Source organism: Mytilus californianus, unplaced genomic scaffold (genome assembly GCF_021869535.1).
Source record: "Mytilus californianus isolate M0D057914Y unplaced genomic scaffold, xbMytCali1.0.p SCAF_6, whole genome shotgun sequence".
Taxonomy (NCBI): Eukaryota; Metazoa; Mollusca; class Bivalvia; order Mytilida; family Mytilidae; genus Mytilus; species Mytilus californianus.
Genome location: NW_026262712.1, coordinates 202,256 through 216,516, shown reverse-complemented (window position 1 = coordinate 216,516; position 14,261 = coordinate 202,256). Strand labels below are relative to the sequence as shown.

Genomic DNA, 14,261 nt, shown 5'->3' with positions numbered 1-14,261 from the left:
GTATATGTTGAAATAGTATAAAAACTCATGATATAATTTGGTAAATGTTTCATGAAGTGGGATATACATACGAAAGATGTTTGAAAACATGGCACATACATTGGCTATTTGTTCTATCAGTAAATTAAAATCAACTAAATATTATTTTTATATACATATGCACATTCATGGCTCTACAATCTGTCGATACCTGTATTTTGGTATTTTTCTCTGGCTGTTTATGACGTCTTTACACTAAATCCATTGGATGTGATTCTGATTGATATTTTAGTCTTAGATGCATGACTTTTTTATTAGGTGTTATTGGCTTTGAACTAGCTGTCAGTAACTGCGAGGTCTCTCAGATCTGTACTTAGTGTCTTTTTGTTGTGAGGATGTACATGTATAAGTATCCATCCACGTCCACTCTGTGCTTTTGTTAGATGTATTTCTATTTTTATCCATCCGATGAGTTAAACATTTTCCAACTGATTTTTATAGTTTCTTCTTATGTTGTAGTGTTACACCACTGTCCCAGGTAAGGGGAGGGTTGGCGCCTTCAAACTAGTTCAACCCCGCCACATTCTGTATGTGCCTGTCCGAAGTCAGGAGCCTGAAATTCAGGGGTTGTCGTTTGCTGCTGTGTAACATATTTGTTTTCCGTTCATTATTTTGTACATGAATTAGGCCGTTAGTTTTATCGTTTGAATTGTTTTACATTTGTCATTTTGGGGCCTTTTATAGCTGACTATGCGGTATGGGCTTTGCTCATTGTTTTAGGCCGTAGGGTGACCTATAATGTTAATTTCTGTGTCATTTGGTCTCTTGTGGACAGGTGTCTCATTGACAATCATATCACATCTTCTTTTCATATATATAAGCATGACACATTCCGTGACTCATCTCCCTGTTAGCATAACATAAACCTTGGCTCATCTTCCTGTAAGGATGACGCATACAGTGGATATTCTTCCTGTTAGCATGACATATACTGTTGCTTATCTTTCTGTAATCATGACAAATACCGTTGCTAGTCCTCCAGTTTACATGACTCATACCATGGCCATCCTGTTAGAATGACATACACTGTTGCTTATCTTTTTATTTACACGACTCATACCATGGCTAATCATCATGTTAGCATGACATACTGTTGCTTATCTTTTTATTAACACGACTCATACCATGACTAATCATCCTGTTAGCATGACATACTGTTGCTTATCTTTTTATTAACATGACTCATACCATGGGTAATCATCCTGTTATCATGACATATACTGTTGCTTATCTTTTTATTAACACGACTCATACCATGACTAATCATCCTGTTATCATGACACATACTATTGCTTATCATTTTATTAACATGACTCATACCATGACTAATCATCCTGTTAGCATGACATATACTGTTGCTTATCTTTTTATTAACAAGACTCATACCATGGGTAATCATTCTGTTATCATGACACATACTGTTGCTTATCTTTTTATTAACATGACTCATACCATGGGTCATCATGTTATCATGACACATACTGTTGCTTATCTTTTATTAACATGACTCATACCGTGGCTAATCATCCTGTTATCATGACATATACCATGACATATCGGCCTGTCTGCTATGATCTAATATATCGTATCGAATCGTTCTGTCTATTAGCACAGTATTATGGCTAATCATCTTGTCTGGTTGCATGACTCATACCATGGGTAATCGTCCTGTTAGTATGACACATTATGTGACCTATTATCCTGTCTATTAGCATGACACATTATGGCTAATCATTTTGTCTGTTTGCATGACTCATACCGTGGTTAATCGTCCTGTCTGTAAGCATCATATATACCTAGGTTAATTGTGATGTTAGTATAACTTATACCTTGGTTATCGCTCTGTCTATTGGTATGACACACTATGGCTAATCAGTTTTTTTCTGTTAGCATGACTGGTACATTGACTAATCGTGCTGTCTGTTAGCATAACATATACCTTTGTTCATCGTCCTATTATAATTAGAATGACACATACCGTGGTTAATCGTTCTGTTAACATGACACATACCGTGGTTAATCGTTCTGTTAGAATGACACATACCGTGGTTTATCGTCCTAGTAACATTGCACATACCGTGATTAATCGTCCTAGAAGCATGACACATACCGTGGTTAATCGTCCTAGAAACATGACACATACCGTGGTTAATCGTCCTAGAAGCATGACACATACCGTGGTTAATCGTCCTAGTAGCATGACACATACCGTGGTTAATCGTCCTAGAAGCATGACAAATACCGTGGTTAATCTCCTTGTAAGCATGACACTTAACGTGGTTTAACATTTTAAAGGTGTGCGTCATACTCGCTTTTCGTCTACAAATTAATCATCAGTGACACTCAGATTAAAGTAGTAAAAGTGCCAAATAAATTACAAACCTGAAGAGCATCGACAACCCTGAATTCGGAAAGGTTTTGCCAAATACAGCTAAGGTAAACTAGTATATGTATTCAACTCTAGTGACAATGTTTCTTTTCGGATAGGCACCAGAACTCAAACTTAGTAGAGGAACACCCTAGGTACACACTTTAGATTTTAATGTGCGATATGGTTTTTGAGAGGTTGTATGTGGATAATTCCTATATGGCTTCATTATGTTACATGCACTTTAATAGTCATATCTTATTTCAGGGTGGCATTCAAAATCGCAAATACTCATAAAGGATCACCCCAGTTACATTGTGTTTAAAAATGTGAGACAACTTCTGAGAAGAAGCTTTGTATATATATGTATTTCTCATAGTTCTATGTTAAACTGTGTTCCGTGGTGGTGGCCAACTTGAATTAGGATTGGTATCTTAAACTCAAAATGGCTTTAAGGATATCTATGGGTCATTTCTACAATATTTTAAATAAATATGCAAAGAAATTCCTCAGAATATTGTTGTTAATTCAGGTAATCAGAATGCATTTTGACTCTTGCAACCATTATACATTTCAGATCCACGTCAAAAAACATAATTTGGTGAAGTACATTCAAATATGAAAATCCCTGCCAATTTTGGTAGCTGGCAGAAGATTTAAATATGAACTAGAACACAACCGCGAAATCGCGGGCACTTAGAGCGTGGTTGAAAGTATGTAAACTGTTGTAGGATGAATTTTTGTAAAAGATTTTGACTGTAGAATTTCAGGAAAGGTATCAAAAGTCATAGGTACTTGGAGACAGGGCTATTTTTTTTTAGCCCACCCCCTTTTTCTCAAAATCCGTTATTTTTTTGTTTTCTATTAATTTCAATTATTTTTGCGTTTTTCTGTATACTATGAAGTTCAACATACATATGCTATAATCTCTATATATAATTTACCAGTGACCGCCGTTGATACAGATAGTAAACTTGGAATTGATAGTAAATAGCAAATACACTTTATTTATAGTATATGTATGTTCATAGTATACAGAAAAACGCGAAAATAATTGTCCTGTCCCCGAGTACCTGTAGGTAAAAATTATGTGTAATTTTAGACAGTTCTAAACGGAAGTGTTGTCTATAACTTAAAAGTCCGTCCGATGACGGAAACAATATCCGGACGCCTTTATTTTCGTTTTCCTCCCAAAATAACCCAAACAGAATAATCATAAGCGAGGCTGACAAATGCGACTATGCATGGTACCTATAGGACACAGAGACATGATGATTGATTTATTGTGGAAGGAAGAGAAGCGACACACAAACTGAGGTCTTCTCATTTGATAGTTTAGATAGTTTTCAGACAATTTATCAACAGTAATGTCAATACCTCACGTGATCCTTTAGAGCTAGGTTAGCTTATACATTGTAGGTGCCGAACCTGTAACTTTATTGTGTGTCTGCCTAGACCCCCCCTCCCCCCTTTTCCCCCTTCCCCAAGGTTCAAACTATATAAAAAAAAATCAAATATAATATTACTTTTAATAAAATGGTAATTTCAATTTATTTTATTTGTTTATGATTATAGATTTCTAGGAGAAAAAATGTAATACATAAACATTTAGTATCATGACTATAGTATTTGACTGAATTTTAGTATCATGACTATAGTATTTGACTGAATTTTAGTATCATGACTATAGTATTTGACTGAATTTTAGTATCATGACTATAGTATTTGACTGAATTTCAAATGCAAAAAAATTAGTGCATTACATGTATCAATGTTGTTTAAGAATTTTTGTTTTGTGGAGAAGGATATAAATAAGGTATCTTGAAGGAAAGTGTAGATGAACATAGGAGCATGCAGTTATTGCATCATGGTATAAAAATAGAGCAGTGCTATTACATGTATTAATACAAATTTAGATTTAACAAGTATCTATTTAGTTAAACAATGTAATTTGATTTTAGAAGTCAGTAAGGCCTTGTGAGTTTCGTCCCTTTACATAAATATGATGTGTAAATGAATGACCATTTGTACTTGGGACTCTTCAGTAGGCAGTACAGATGGCTAAAATTGTGTGTCAAAAACAACTGGCATCATACATGTATTACAATAAGCATTTTTGTGCATTTATTTATGCTTTCCTTTATTTGGCTGTCTGGAGACAAAGAATGTTACTAGATTCAAATGGAAATGAAATGCTTTAATATCCCTGAACAGTTAATGTAATACTTCAATAGTATCAGGTACTCACATTTGTTTAAGAAATTTATATATAGATTATGCAAAATGTTTTAACCATCTTACCTTACAGTTCAAATCATGTACATGTAGATATTGATGGTCTGTTTTCAAATCTTAATTCCATACAGAGTGTTTATGTATAAAAATAAACTGAACACAATGAACTTTAAAACTACAATTAGACAGAAAGCTCAATCCAGTGGTATACTTTGTAATACTGGCAATTATCACCAAACAGCATGGAGATCCCGAAAAAATTATGCAAATTACTTCTATTAGATGTAGAATACATAGGAAGAAAGGGCGTTATATCAAACATATTCTGTACAAAGCTAGCATTGGCAATACAAAATGGTGAATATTGATTGATTATTGGGATTTTAACCGGCGTCACTTTAAAGCTTACTTGGGCTATTTCGTAGCCGCCATATCCTAGTCAATTAAGATTGCATCCCCACGAGCAGGGTTCGAACTCAGTATTGACTGGCTAGTGATAGCAGAAACAACTACTTAAACCACACGGCCACCGAGGCCCCTTAAAATGGAAAATACATAAGATGACAAACAATTCTACTATTAAAACTTTTACTTTTTCTGTACATCAAGTTTATAATACATTTTATTTAGATTTCTTTAGATTTGGCGAACATTAGAGTTTTCCGGCGGTGCTGAAATGCTTTAAAATGTTGCATCCCAAATAACTAATTACCATTGCATTCGGAAAATTTCTTGATTTATTATACCTTTGAAGTATTTGCATTCGGAACAATCATGACTAACGTATTTTCCAAATCATTAATCTAAAAAAATGATGCATTGATCCTAAAGACAAAAATTTTGTATCAAAAAAATGTTGCGTCAGAAATAACTAGTAACCATTGCATTCGGAAATATCATGACTTATTTCCCGTATCATTATTTGTTTAGTATATTTATATTTAATTAATTAATTTATCTATTTGTTGATTAATTGATTGATTGATTTATCTATCTATTTATTTATTATATATTTTGTTGATTGATTGATTGATTCTTTATTGATGCATTTATTTATTTATTTGTTAATTAATTTATTGATTGATTTATTGATTTGTTAATTGATTTATTGATTGATTGATTTATTTGTTAATTGATTGATTGATTTGTTAGTTGATTGATTGATTGATTTATTTATTGATTTATTGTTTTTTTGATTTATTTATTCATTTTGTATTTTCTTTCATTTATACACAATGTTTACATCTAATTATATACAAGGTATTACTTATTTCTGTATTTATCAATTTATTTGACCGTTTATATAGATATACAATGTTAATTTTTATTTTCATTTCATCACGTAATTCAATTCTTTTCTTGATGTGAAAAAGGAATACTGTGTATATACATCAATGAGACAGCAACCCAACGACCAAAACAACAACAAAAATCCTAAGGATAGAATACATTCAGGAGCTTGTATTTCTGTGGCGGTCGTTTGTTGCTGTGCATCATATTTGTTTTTGTTTATTGTTTTGTACAAAAATCGGGCCGTTAGTTTTTTCGTTTGGATTGTTTTACATTAGTCATTTCGGGGCCTTCTATAGCTAGACCATGTGGTTTTGGTTTTGCTCAATGTTGAAGGCCATATGGTGACCTTTAGTTGTTAATTTATATATATGTATATACGTCATTTAGTCTCTGGCGCAGAGTTGAATCATTGGTGATCATACCACATCTTCTTATCTTTTTTATATTGGACATCAGACATCGTCTACATAACATATCAAGCTCTAAATTGACCCGAGTTGATGGTTAACATAAATAAACTCATCATAGATCCCAGGATTATAGTTTTGTACGCCAGACACGCGTTTCGTCTACAAAACACTCATCAGTGACGCTCGAATAAAAAAAAATAAAAGTCCAAATAAAAAACGAAGTTGAAGAGCAGTTAGGATCCCATATTCCGAAAAGTATAAACCCAGAGGTCATTAAACATATGTTCGTAAATTGTATAACGATTCTTGTTACAAAACTACACAGGCACTGAGAGCAAACATCTATCGTTGACAATCCGAGAAAAGTTTTACTCCGTTTCCCAAGTGATGAAAAACGATTAAATAAGATTGAAATCGAGTTTTCCATTTTCCTACATTGACACGACTCAAAGTTTTGTCGAGTTCTGATGTTGAGCAGAAGAGCTAAAATCTGATCCAAAAGTCTAAATGTTATCCAAGTTTCCTATAAAACAGCACGTCAAAGCATTTTCCTTTCTTTCTCACTCATAATTATGCACGAGTTTGTTACAAATGATAACATCTATGTGACATTTTGGGATAATTTAAATTGTATGTGTTTGACAAATAAGGGGACGACAAATTGATATTCGGAAAGGGGGGGTCGATTTTTTTCAGGTTTGATCATTTATTTTTATATCTGTTGCTACGCATGCTTATTTTTTTCCGCGACTTCGACGCTCGAAATTTTTTTCCACTTTTGTACACATTTTATTCCGGCATTCTATGTTGCAGAATATTCATTTTTACCCTGTCTTATTTATCTATTTTCAGTGCTTACCAGACCAAGGTATTTATTTTATAAAAAAAAATCCTTCTGGCCACCCCCTCCCCCGCCCCAGAAAATCAAACGGTCGTCCCTTATGTCCGTGAACACAGTTATCGTCATTAGATTATATATAGTCCCTAGTGTGGACAGTGTATGACTTTCAAAGTTTTTTTATACACCTTCCCAATTTATTTCTTTATGTTTTATGCTTGAAATAGCATGAAGGGGGATGAAATTACACTTTAAAAAATTGGGCCATGAATAGTAATTTGGTCCATTTGACAACGGTCAAAAATTAGTATGTCTGAACCTGTCAACCAGAATTCAAGCTTAACATAAAATTGTCCATATTTTGAGTTAGAGCTGAAAAGTTTTCTATAATCTTGATATAATTTGTCCCAACAGTAGTACACAACACTGTAAAAGTATTATTGAGACAGCCCAGGTGCGATTTTTAATGTCTTTTTAATCTATATTTATTGTGTGAAATGTGTGAAAGAAATGCACGACATGTACGAAATAACTGTGTTGTCGAGTCCAAGGAATTTTTATTATAAAACTTGAGTTGGATAAATAATTTTAAAAAAAGTCGAGACAATCGTTGTAGATTTTTGTTCTTCTGGTAATTTTGAGGTATACACGATTTTCACACTTACAAAATGTACATTTTAGGTTTTCAGAATAATTTTTGAGCTTCTTTTAGAAGATTGTGTGTCTCGTGAATGGATTTTGATTGAAAAGAAATAAAAAAAAAAAAGAACAGAATCGATAATCAACTGCAGATTTTGTTTTCTTCTGGTCATTTAGAGATAAACTTTTGTTATAAAAGTATTTATATAATTTTTTTATTTGAATATTTATACATTATTTTCTCCCCTCCCCCCCCCCCCCCCCCCCCCGTTGTTACTCTGATGCAGGGGATGTGAAAACATGACCTTGTGCAATGCCAAAATTAGGTATCCATCGACAGACTTGATGGTGACTTTTTACCCTATAGCTTAGACACAACTATAAATCATGATAAATTCAGTAGCTGTCCAGTTTATGGAACATGCATCCTATACAATTATCAAATAATTCTTGTCTTTTTATTTAGAGTTGTGGAACTTTGAACTTGATAGAAAATGTTAATTATTCTGGAAATTAGGATCAGTGCGAGACAGAAGATCCTTTATTTACCGGAGCAACATTTACATTAACCAAAATGAATATCACTTTTTCATGCTCTGAAATGAACTGTTTCACTTAATGCTGATGTTTCCGTCAAATTTATCCCCTTTGAAAGACAGCATTATCCAAACTACTGCCATGGCGTTGCAACTGCATTTAGACTTATAAGTTTGAATATCACCTTGGTATCTTCCAACTCTCTTTTATTTATATTTTTGTGGTATTACTTATTATCATTGTGGTGTAAACATTATGAAGTTCATGTACTTAAGTATTATTTGGATAAAATTGAGAATGGAAATGGGGAATGTGTCAAAGAGACAACAACCCGACCATAGAGCAGACAACAGCCGAAGGCCACCAATGGGTCCTCAATGCAGCGAGAAACTCCCGCACCCGGAGGCGTCCTTCAGCTGGCCCCTAAACAAATATGTATACTAGCTAGTTCAGCGATAATGGACGTCATACTAAACTCCAAATTATACACAAGAAACTAAAATTAAAAAAGATACAAGACTAACAAAGGCCAGAGGCTCCTGACTTGGGACAGCCGCAAAAATGCGGCGGGGTTAAACATGTTTTTTGAGATCTCAACCCTCCCCCTATACCTCTAGCCAATGTAGAAAAAACAAACGTACAACAGTACGCACAGTAAAACTCAGTTTAAGATAAGTCCGAGTCCGATGTCAGAATAGGAAACAAAAGAAAAAAAACAAAATGACAATAATACATAAATAACAACAGACTACTAGCAGTTACTGACATGTCAGCTCCAGACCTCAATTAAACTGATTGAAAGATTATGTCTTCATCATATGAATATCAGGCACAATCCCTCCTGTTAGGGGTTTAGTATTATACCATCATAAAATATATGAAAAGAACATAACCCGTGTCATGCCAACAACTGGTTTTAGAATAAATATGTTTAATTCCGATGCAAAGACCCTATAAGTGAATCAATATTAAAGCCAAAATATGCAATCTTTAATGACCTGACAACAGTATCGTAACTATATCCCTTCTTAATAAGTCTGTTTAAAGGTTGTCTATTTTTACTCAGTACCTGATAATAATTGTAAGTTGTTTAAACAGAAGTAGATGTTCTAATCGGTGAGGGAGGAAAAACAACAACACAACAACCCTGAAATTACATTTACATAAGAAACATGCAAAATATGAATAAAGATCTAAACGAGTCAAGTTAATAAGTATATAGATAATTGACAAACGCGGACCTCATTTTCAAACTCCATGGATTGCTTTATTCACTATGAACTAGGTATGAGCTTTAACTTCACAACCTTTCATCATGATTGTAGAGATTACATGTGTATGGATGACCAGACTGGAATTTCATACATTACATCCATCATCAGTGTACATTCTGTAGCTAATCAAGATACGACCCATCTCATCTACAATCTAACCAAAACACGTGCATGTTATTTCTGGAAATATTATGAAATTCTCTTGCTAATTCTAAAATTCTAGAATCCATTCCATTGGTTATTTTCTAATTTCATTAACAAGTTGTGTCATTAGCCTGTTTTGTGGGGTGCTGTGAAGGGATACATACCTATCATTCCATGCACGTGAGATTACAAGATATGTTATAGCATTCTACTTCAGACAAACATCAATCTCTTGGCGATGGTTGTATTAAACGGATAACATACCCGGAGAGTCAAGCGTGAGTATATATTTTTGAAACATATCAAATATTTAGTAACTGATGAACAGTTAATCTTTAGTGAAACGGTAACTATCAAGTCCATACTGTCTAAAGGTTTCACTATTTAAATACTTTTGATGCATTCTTCCTATCTTTCTACCATAAATATTTGCAAGTGTTTACATCATTATGTGCGTGTGTTTGTGTTTGTATGTATTTATGTCCTCGTGTTTTAATGTTGAAAGAAACATATTAAAGATCATTAAACTATTAATTGTTTTAAAAGTCGAAAATGTTTTTTTTTAAGTATCTTAAATGATTTAGACTTCATGAAAATGTCTTCGTTATCAGTTTTAATGATAAAGTCAGAAAGGTTAAATATCTATTAGAATTAACAGTATGGATATAATCAGTAATAATCGGCAGCAAACAGCTGCAACAAAATGGCAGCTATTTTGAGAAAGTTATCTTACGAAAGAAAACACCTTCGTTATCAGTTAGTGGTTACTTCGCTGTAGCATTCTTCTATGATGATTTTTATTTTATAGATAAGAATCAGAATATTAATTGTAAAGATATAATGGCACGCTTTAGATCAGAGTTACACGTCCCAGTGCACAGAGACGAAATGAACTTCCAAGACCGACAAGTAAAGTCCTGGCAAGATACAGAAACAAAAATGGAACAACAGAGGAAGGAATGGGATGATGAATTTGATCGGATGCGGAACGATTTTTTTACGCTTAAACCAGTTGATAAAATTCGGAGCAGCCCAGAAAGGCTTGATCACTTGAAAACTATTTATGAAACAGATCCATTTGGGAATCAAAAATTTATGGTTCGATTTGATGTTAGTGAATTTAGACCTGAAGAAATCCAAGTTCGTACACAGGACGGTAAAATATCCGTATCTGCAAAACACCTACAGAAATCTTCAACATCATCTGTCAGTAAGGAATATAGTAGAAACATTGATATCCCTAGTAATGTTGATGAGGATAAATTACAGTGTGTACTTAGCAAGGATGGAATATTGACTGTCGAAGGGCCGTTGAAAAAGGGCCATCTTGTTACCACTAATTATTTACCTATTCAACAAGGTCCTGGAAGTGTCTCGCCTGTACCAACGATTAACAATCAAGTGGCCATTTCCAAACCGTTAGAAGTAGCGACACCAGTCAAAAACCCGATTATAACGGAACCCGATGGTACACGGAAACTACGTTTATCAGTCGACGTAGGCGAATTTAAACCGGACGAAATTGTAGTGAAAACAGCAGAGAAGAAATTAATTGTTCACGCCGAGCACGAAGAAAAATTGTCAGGAAGAACACTTCATAAAGAATTTAACAAGGAATACGAACTTCCCGATAGCGTAGATCAGTCGGCAATTACGGCTTATATTGGAGAGGAAGGAAAGTTATATATCGAAGCGCCATTAAAGCCAGCACAACAGAAGAGATACTCTATAACCCAGACACACGACGTTAGGAAGGTTGTTGTTACAAAAGAGTCACAAGTGACTATAACGGACAGCCAAAACAGACCTATGATAACAATCAATGTTCACCGTAACTAAATGGATTATATTCAAGGGCGGAAGGATGAAGGATTTCAATGTTGTGATAGGTGACATAGTAAGCTTGCTTTTCGTTGTAATAGTAAGTGTATGGACACTGTATATATGAATCCTGTTATATGTTTGCTTCATGTTCATATAACCTGAGTATCTTTAGGATGCAGAACTAAGTATGTCTGTTGATAAAGATTTATAGACAATAATTTGGAATGACGCCATATCAAAGTGCCAAGAAAAACAATTACGGTGAAATTATTATGAATGAGAGTTAGTTTGACTGTTATCACCATGCATATAAGTCTGCAGTCATTTATTTTGTCATAAATAACTTCATTGTTTGGTGCTTTGCAAGTGGTTTTCAATCTTCATCCGAGAAAAAAATGTCAGTATTGCGAATATGAAAACAATTTCTGATTTTTAGTTTTATTTTCTTTCATTTTATTAAGTTTAGTTTGTTAGATAAAAACAAAGCTGACAGAGAATATTTACAATTTATTAAAGATTTCAAATTTATGTTCGTTTAATGTTGAAAAGAATATGATTTTTTATATCTTTCGATTTTTTATATAGTTCTATAAATCTGTTTCTGAGGTGGTAATATAACGTATCAAAGTTAAATCTGTTTCGGATATGGTAATATAACGTATCAAAGTTAAATCTGTTTCGGATATAGTTATATAACGTGTATCAATGTTCATAATTTTGTTTAGCTCAGTCATATCAATCTCACTATATCCCTCCTCCATGTTTGTTACCTCAGTATTGATTTTTCTTCGCTTTAGAAAAGAGGAGGAACTTGAACGATCACGTAGACAATATACGCCCAAGCACTCGTGTAAATTCATCTTGCAATTAGTTATAAGATATGAAAGTCATTATTTAGTTAATTAGTTATTTGTTTATTTATGTATGTAATGCATGTATCCCTCAAGAAGTTGATGTATTGCAATGTAACGTGAAACACTGGAGTGGTTTATTTAGAAATCACTAATTAATCATTTGTCTATAAAAATATGGAGACATGGTATGATTGCCAAGAAAACAATTATTCATTACGACCTAAGGAAAAAGACTGATAAATTTGGACTTTTGGACAGGAAATGTAAATGAAATGTATATATAAGACTAATAATCTTAGAGATTCGCCAGCCGATGACAGATACATTCTTTATTGTTTTATCGTTAATCATTTGGCAATACTGCGAGGCTTTTCTTGTGCAATCCTGTACATTTCATGTAATAGTTCTGAAATCATAACTTGTGGGAAATTGCTGAAAACGCATATTTTTATGTGTTAATTATGTGTACTTGTTTAAGCTTATGGGTATGTTCATGTTTAGATATTTGATAACCCATCATGACTATAGAAAATAATGGGCCGAAATAGAAAAAAAACCCATGCAGAAAAATGACCTGAAAATTAAAGAATGGAGAAATGACGACCCACAACCGACCCTTATTAATGACAGATAAATTGTTATTGCTCCTGATTTGGACGGGAAGTTTGATTTATTAAATTCTACACATTTTACAAAGCTACCGCTGTTGATTACATCATGTTGGTAGTTTTGAACTGAACATATTTGTTTAATTAATATTTAAGTTATAAATCTTTGGTATACGATGTTTTACTTTGATTTCTTAACAGTCTTTTAATCTGCGAGTGTGTACTAGTTTGACCTGCAAAATTAGATACAAACAGTATATACTGAAAAAGAAATAATCATGAACTAATTTATTTTTAGCATCATCAAATGTTCTAATGTTTGTGTGGATGATGCCGAGTGTTAGGAATTTTGTAAGTGACTGAGTGAAAATAGTGGTAGGCTTGGAGTTGAGGGTGGGGAGGAGTGCAAGGTTTGTCTCTATTTCTGGTTGGGATGAGTAGCTATGACGTACAGTATCATAACCGTATTTTATTTATAATATCGACACCGATGCACAGCCATGTATATCTTATATGAAATAGAATTATCGTTAATGCTGTTTGACTTAAAGTCATGTTCAACGTTAGTAACTTAGACAATAAGTCCCCCTTCCCAACCCCTGTTTATGTAACATTTTTTCATTTAGAGACTAATAATTGCATATACAGAGGTTTATATGGTTTACCTCGTACCTCACTTATCTGCATGTTTAACATGCCAGATTTCCATGAATGTACTGCAACATATTTCAATATATGAAGTTACTAAGACGCGAAACAAAGAAGTCAACTGTAGGGGATGAATATTTCTGTGTGTACATCATATTTGAGTGTTTTCATATTTTCATTGTATTTCAGTAAGCTCTCTTATACTGTGATTACGTTGTAATTAATTGTTAAATAAATTAATGTTATAATAAATGTTTATAATGTTGCTTTTAGCATTCATTTATCTGTTTACTTTTCAGTGGCAGGCGGTAACCCGTTTAGTACCCACTGATCAATGGCAGGCGGTAACCCGTATAGTACCCACTGCGGTAACCCGTATAGTACCCACTGCGGTAATCCGTATAGTACCCACTGCGCTTACCCGTATAGTACCCACTGCGGTAACCCGTATAGTACCCACTGCGGTAACCCGTATAGTACCCACTGCGGTAACCCGTATAGTACCCACTGCGGTAACCCGTATAATACCCACCGCGATAACCCGTATAGT

General features: G+C 33.7%; 1 protein-coding gene across 1 annotated transcript; it reads left to right on the top strand.

Moving 5' to 3' along the window:
• The first annotated feature begins 9,898 nt into the window (after positions 1–9,898).
• Positions 9,899–13,977, top strand: LOC127704629 (major egg antigen-like). The gene is made up of 2 exons (XM_052208752.1): positions 9,899–10,055; positions 10,586–13,977. The coding sequence occupies exon 2, from the start codon at positions 10,618–10,620 to the stop codon at positions 11,614–11,616; it is 999 nt and encodes a 332-aa protein (XP_052064712.1). The 5' UTR covers positions 9,899–10,055; positions 10,586–10,617; the 3' UTR covers positions 11,617–13,977.
• The last annotated feature ends 284 nt before the right edge of the window (positions 13,978–14,261 follow it).

Bases quoted from the DNA above. Each gene is read 5' to 3' on its own strand.
- LOC127704629 (XM_052208752.1), top strand. From the start codon at position 10,618: ATGGCACGCTTTAGATCAGAGTTACACGTCCCAGTGCACAGAGACGAA.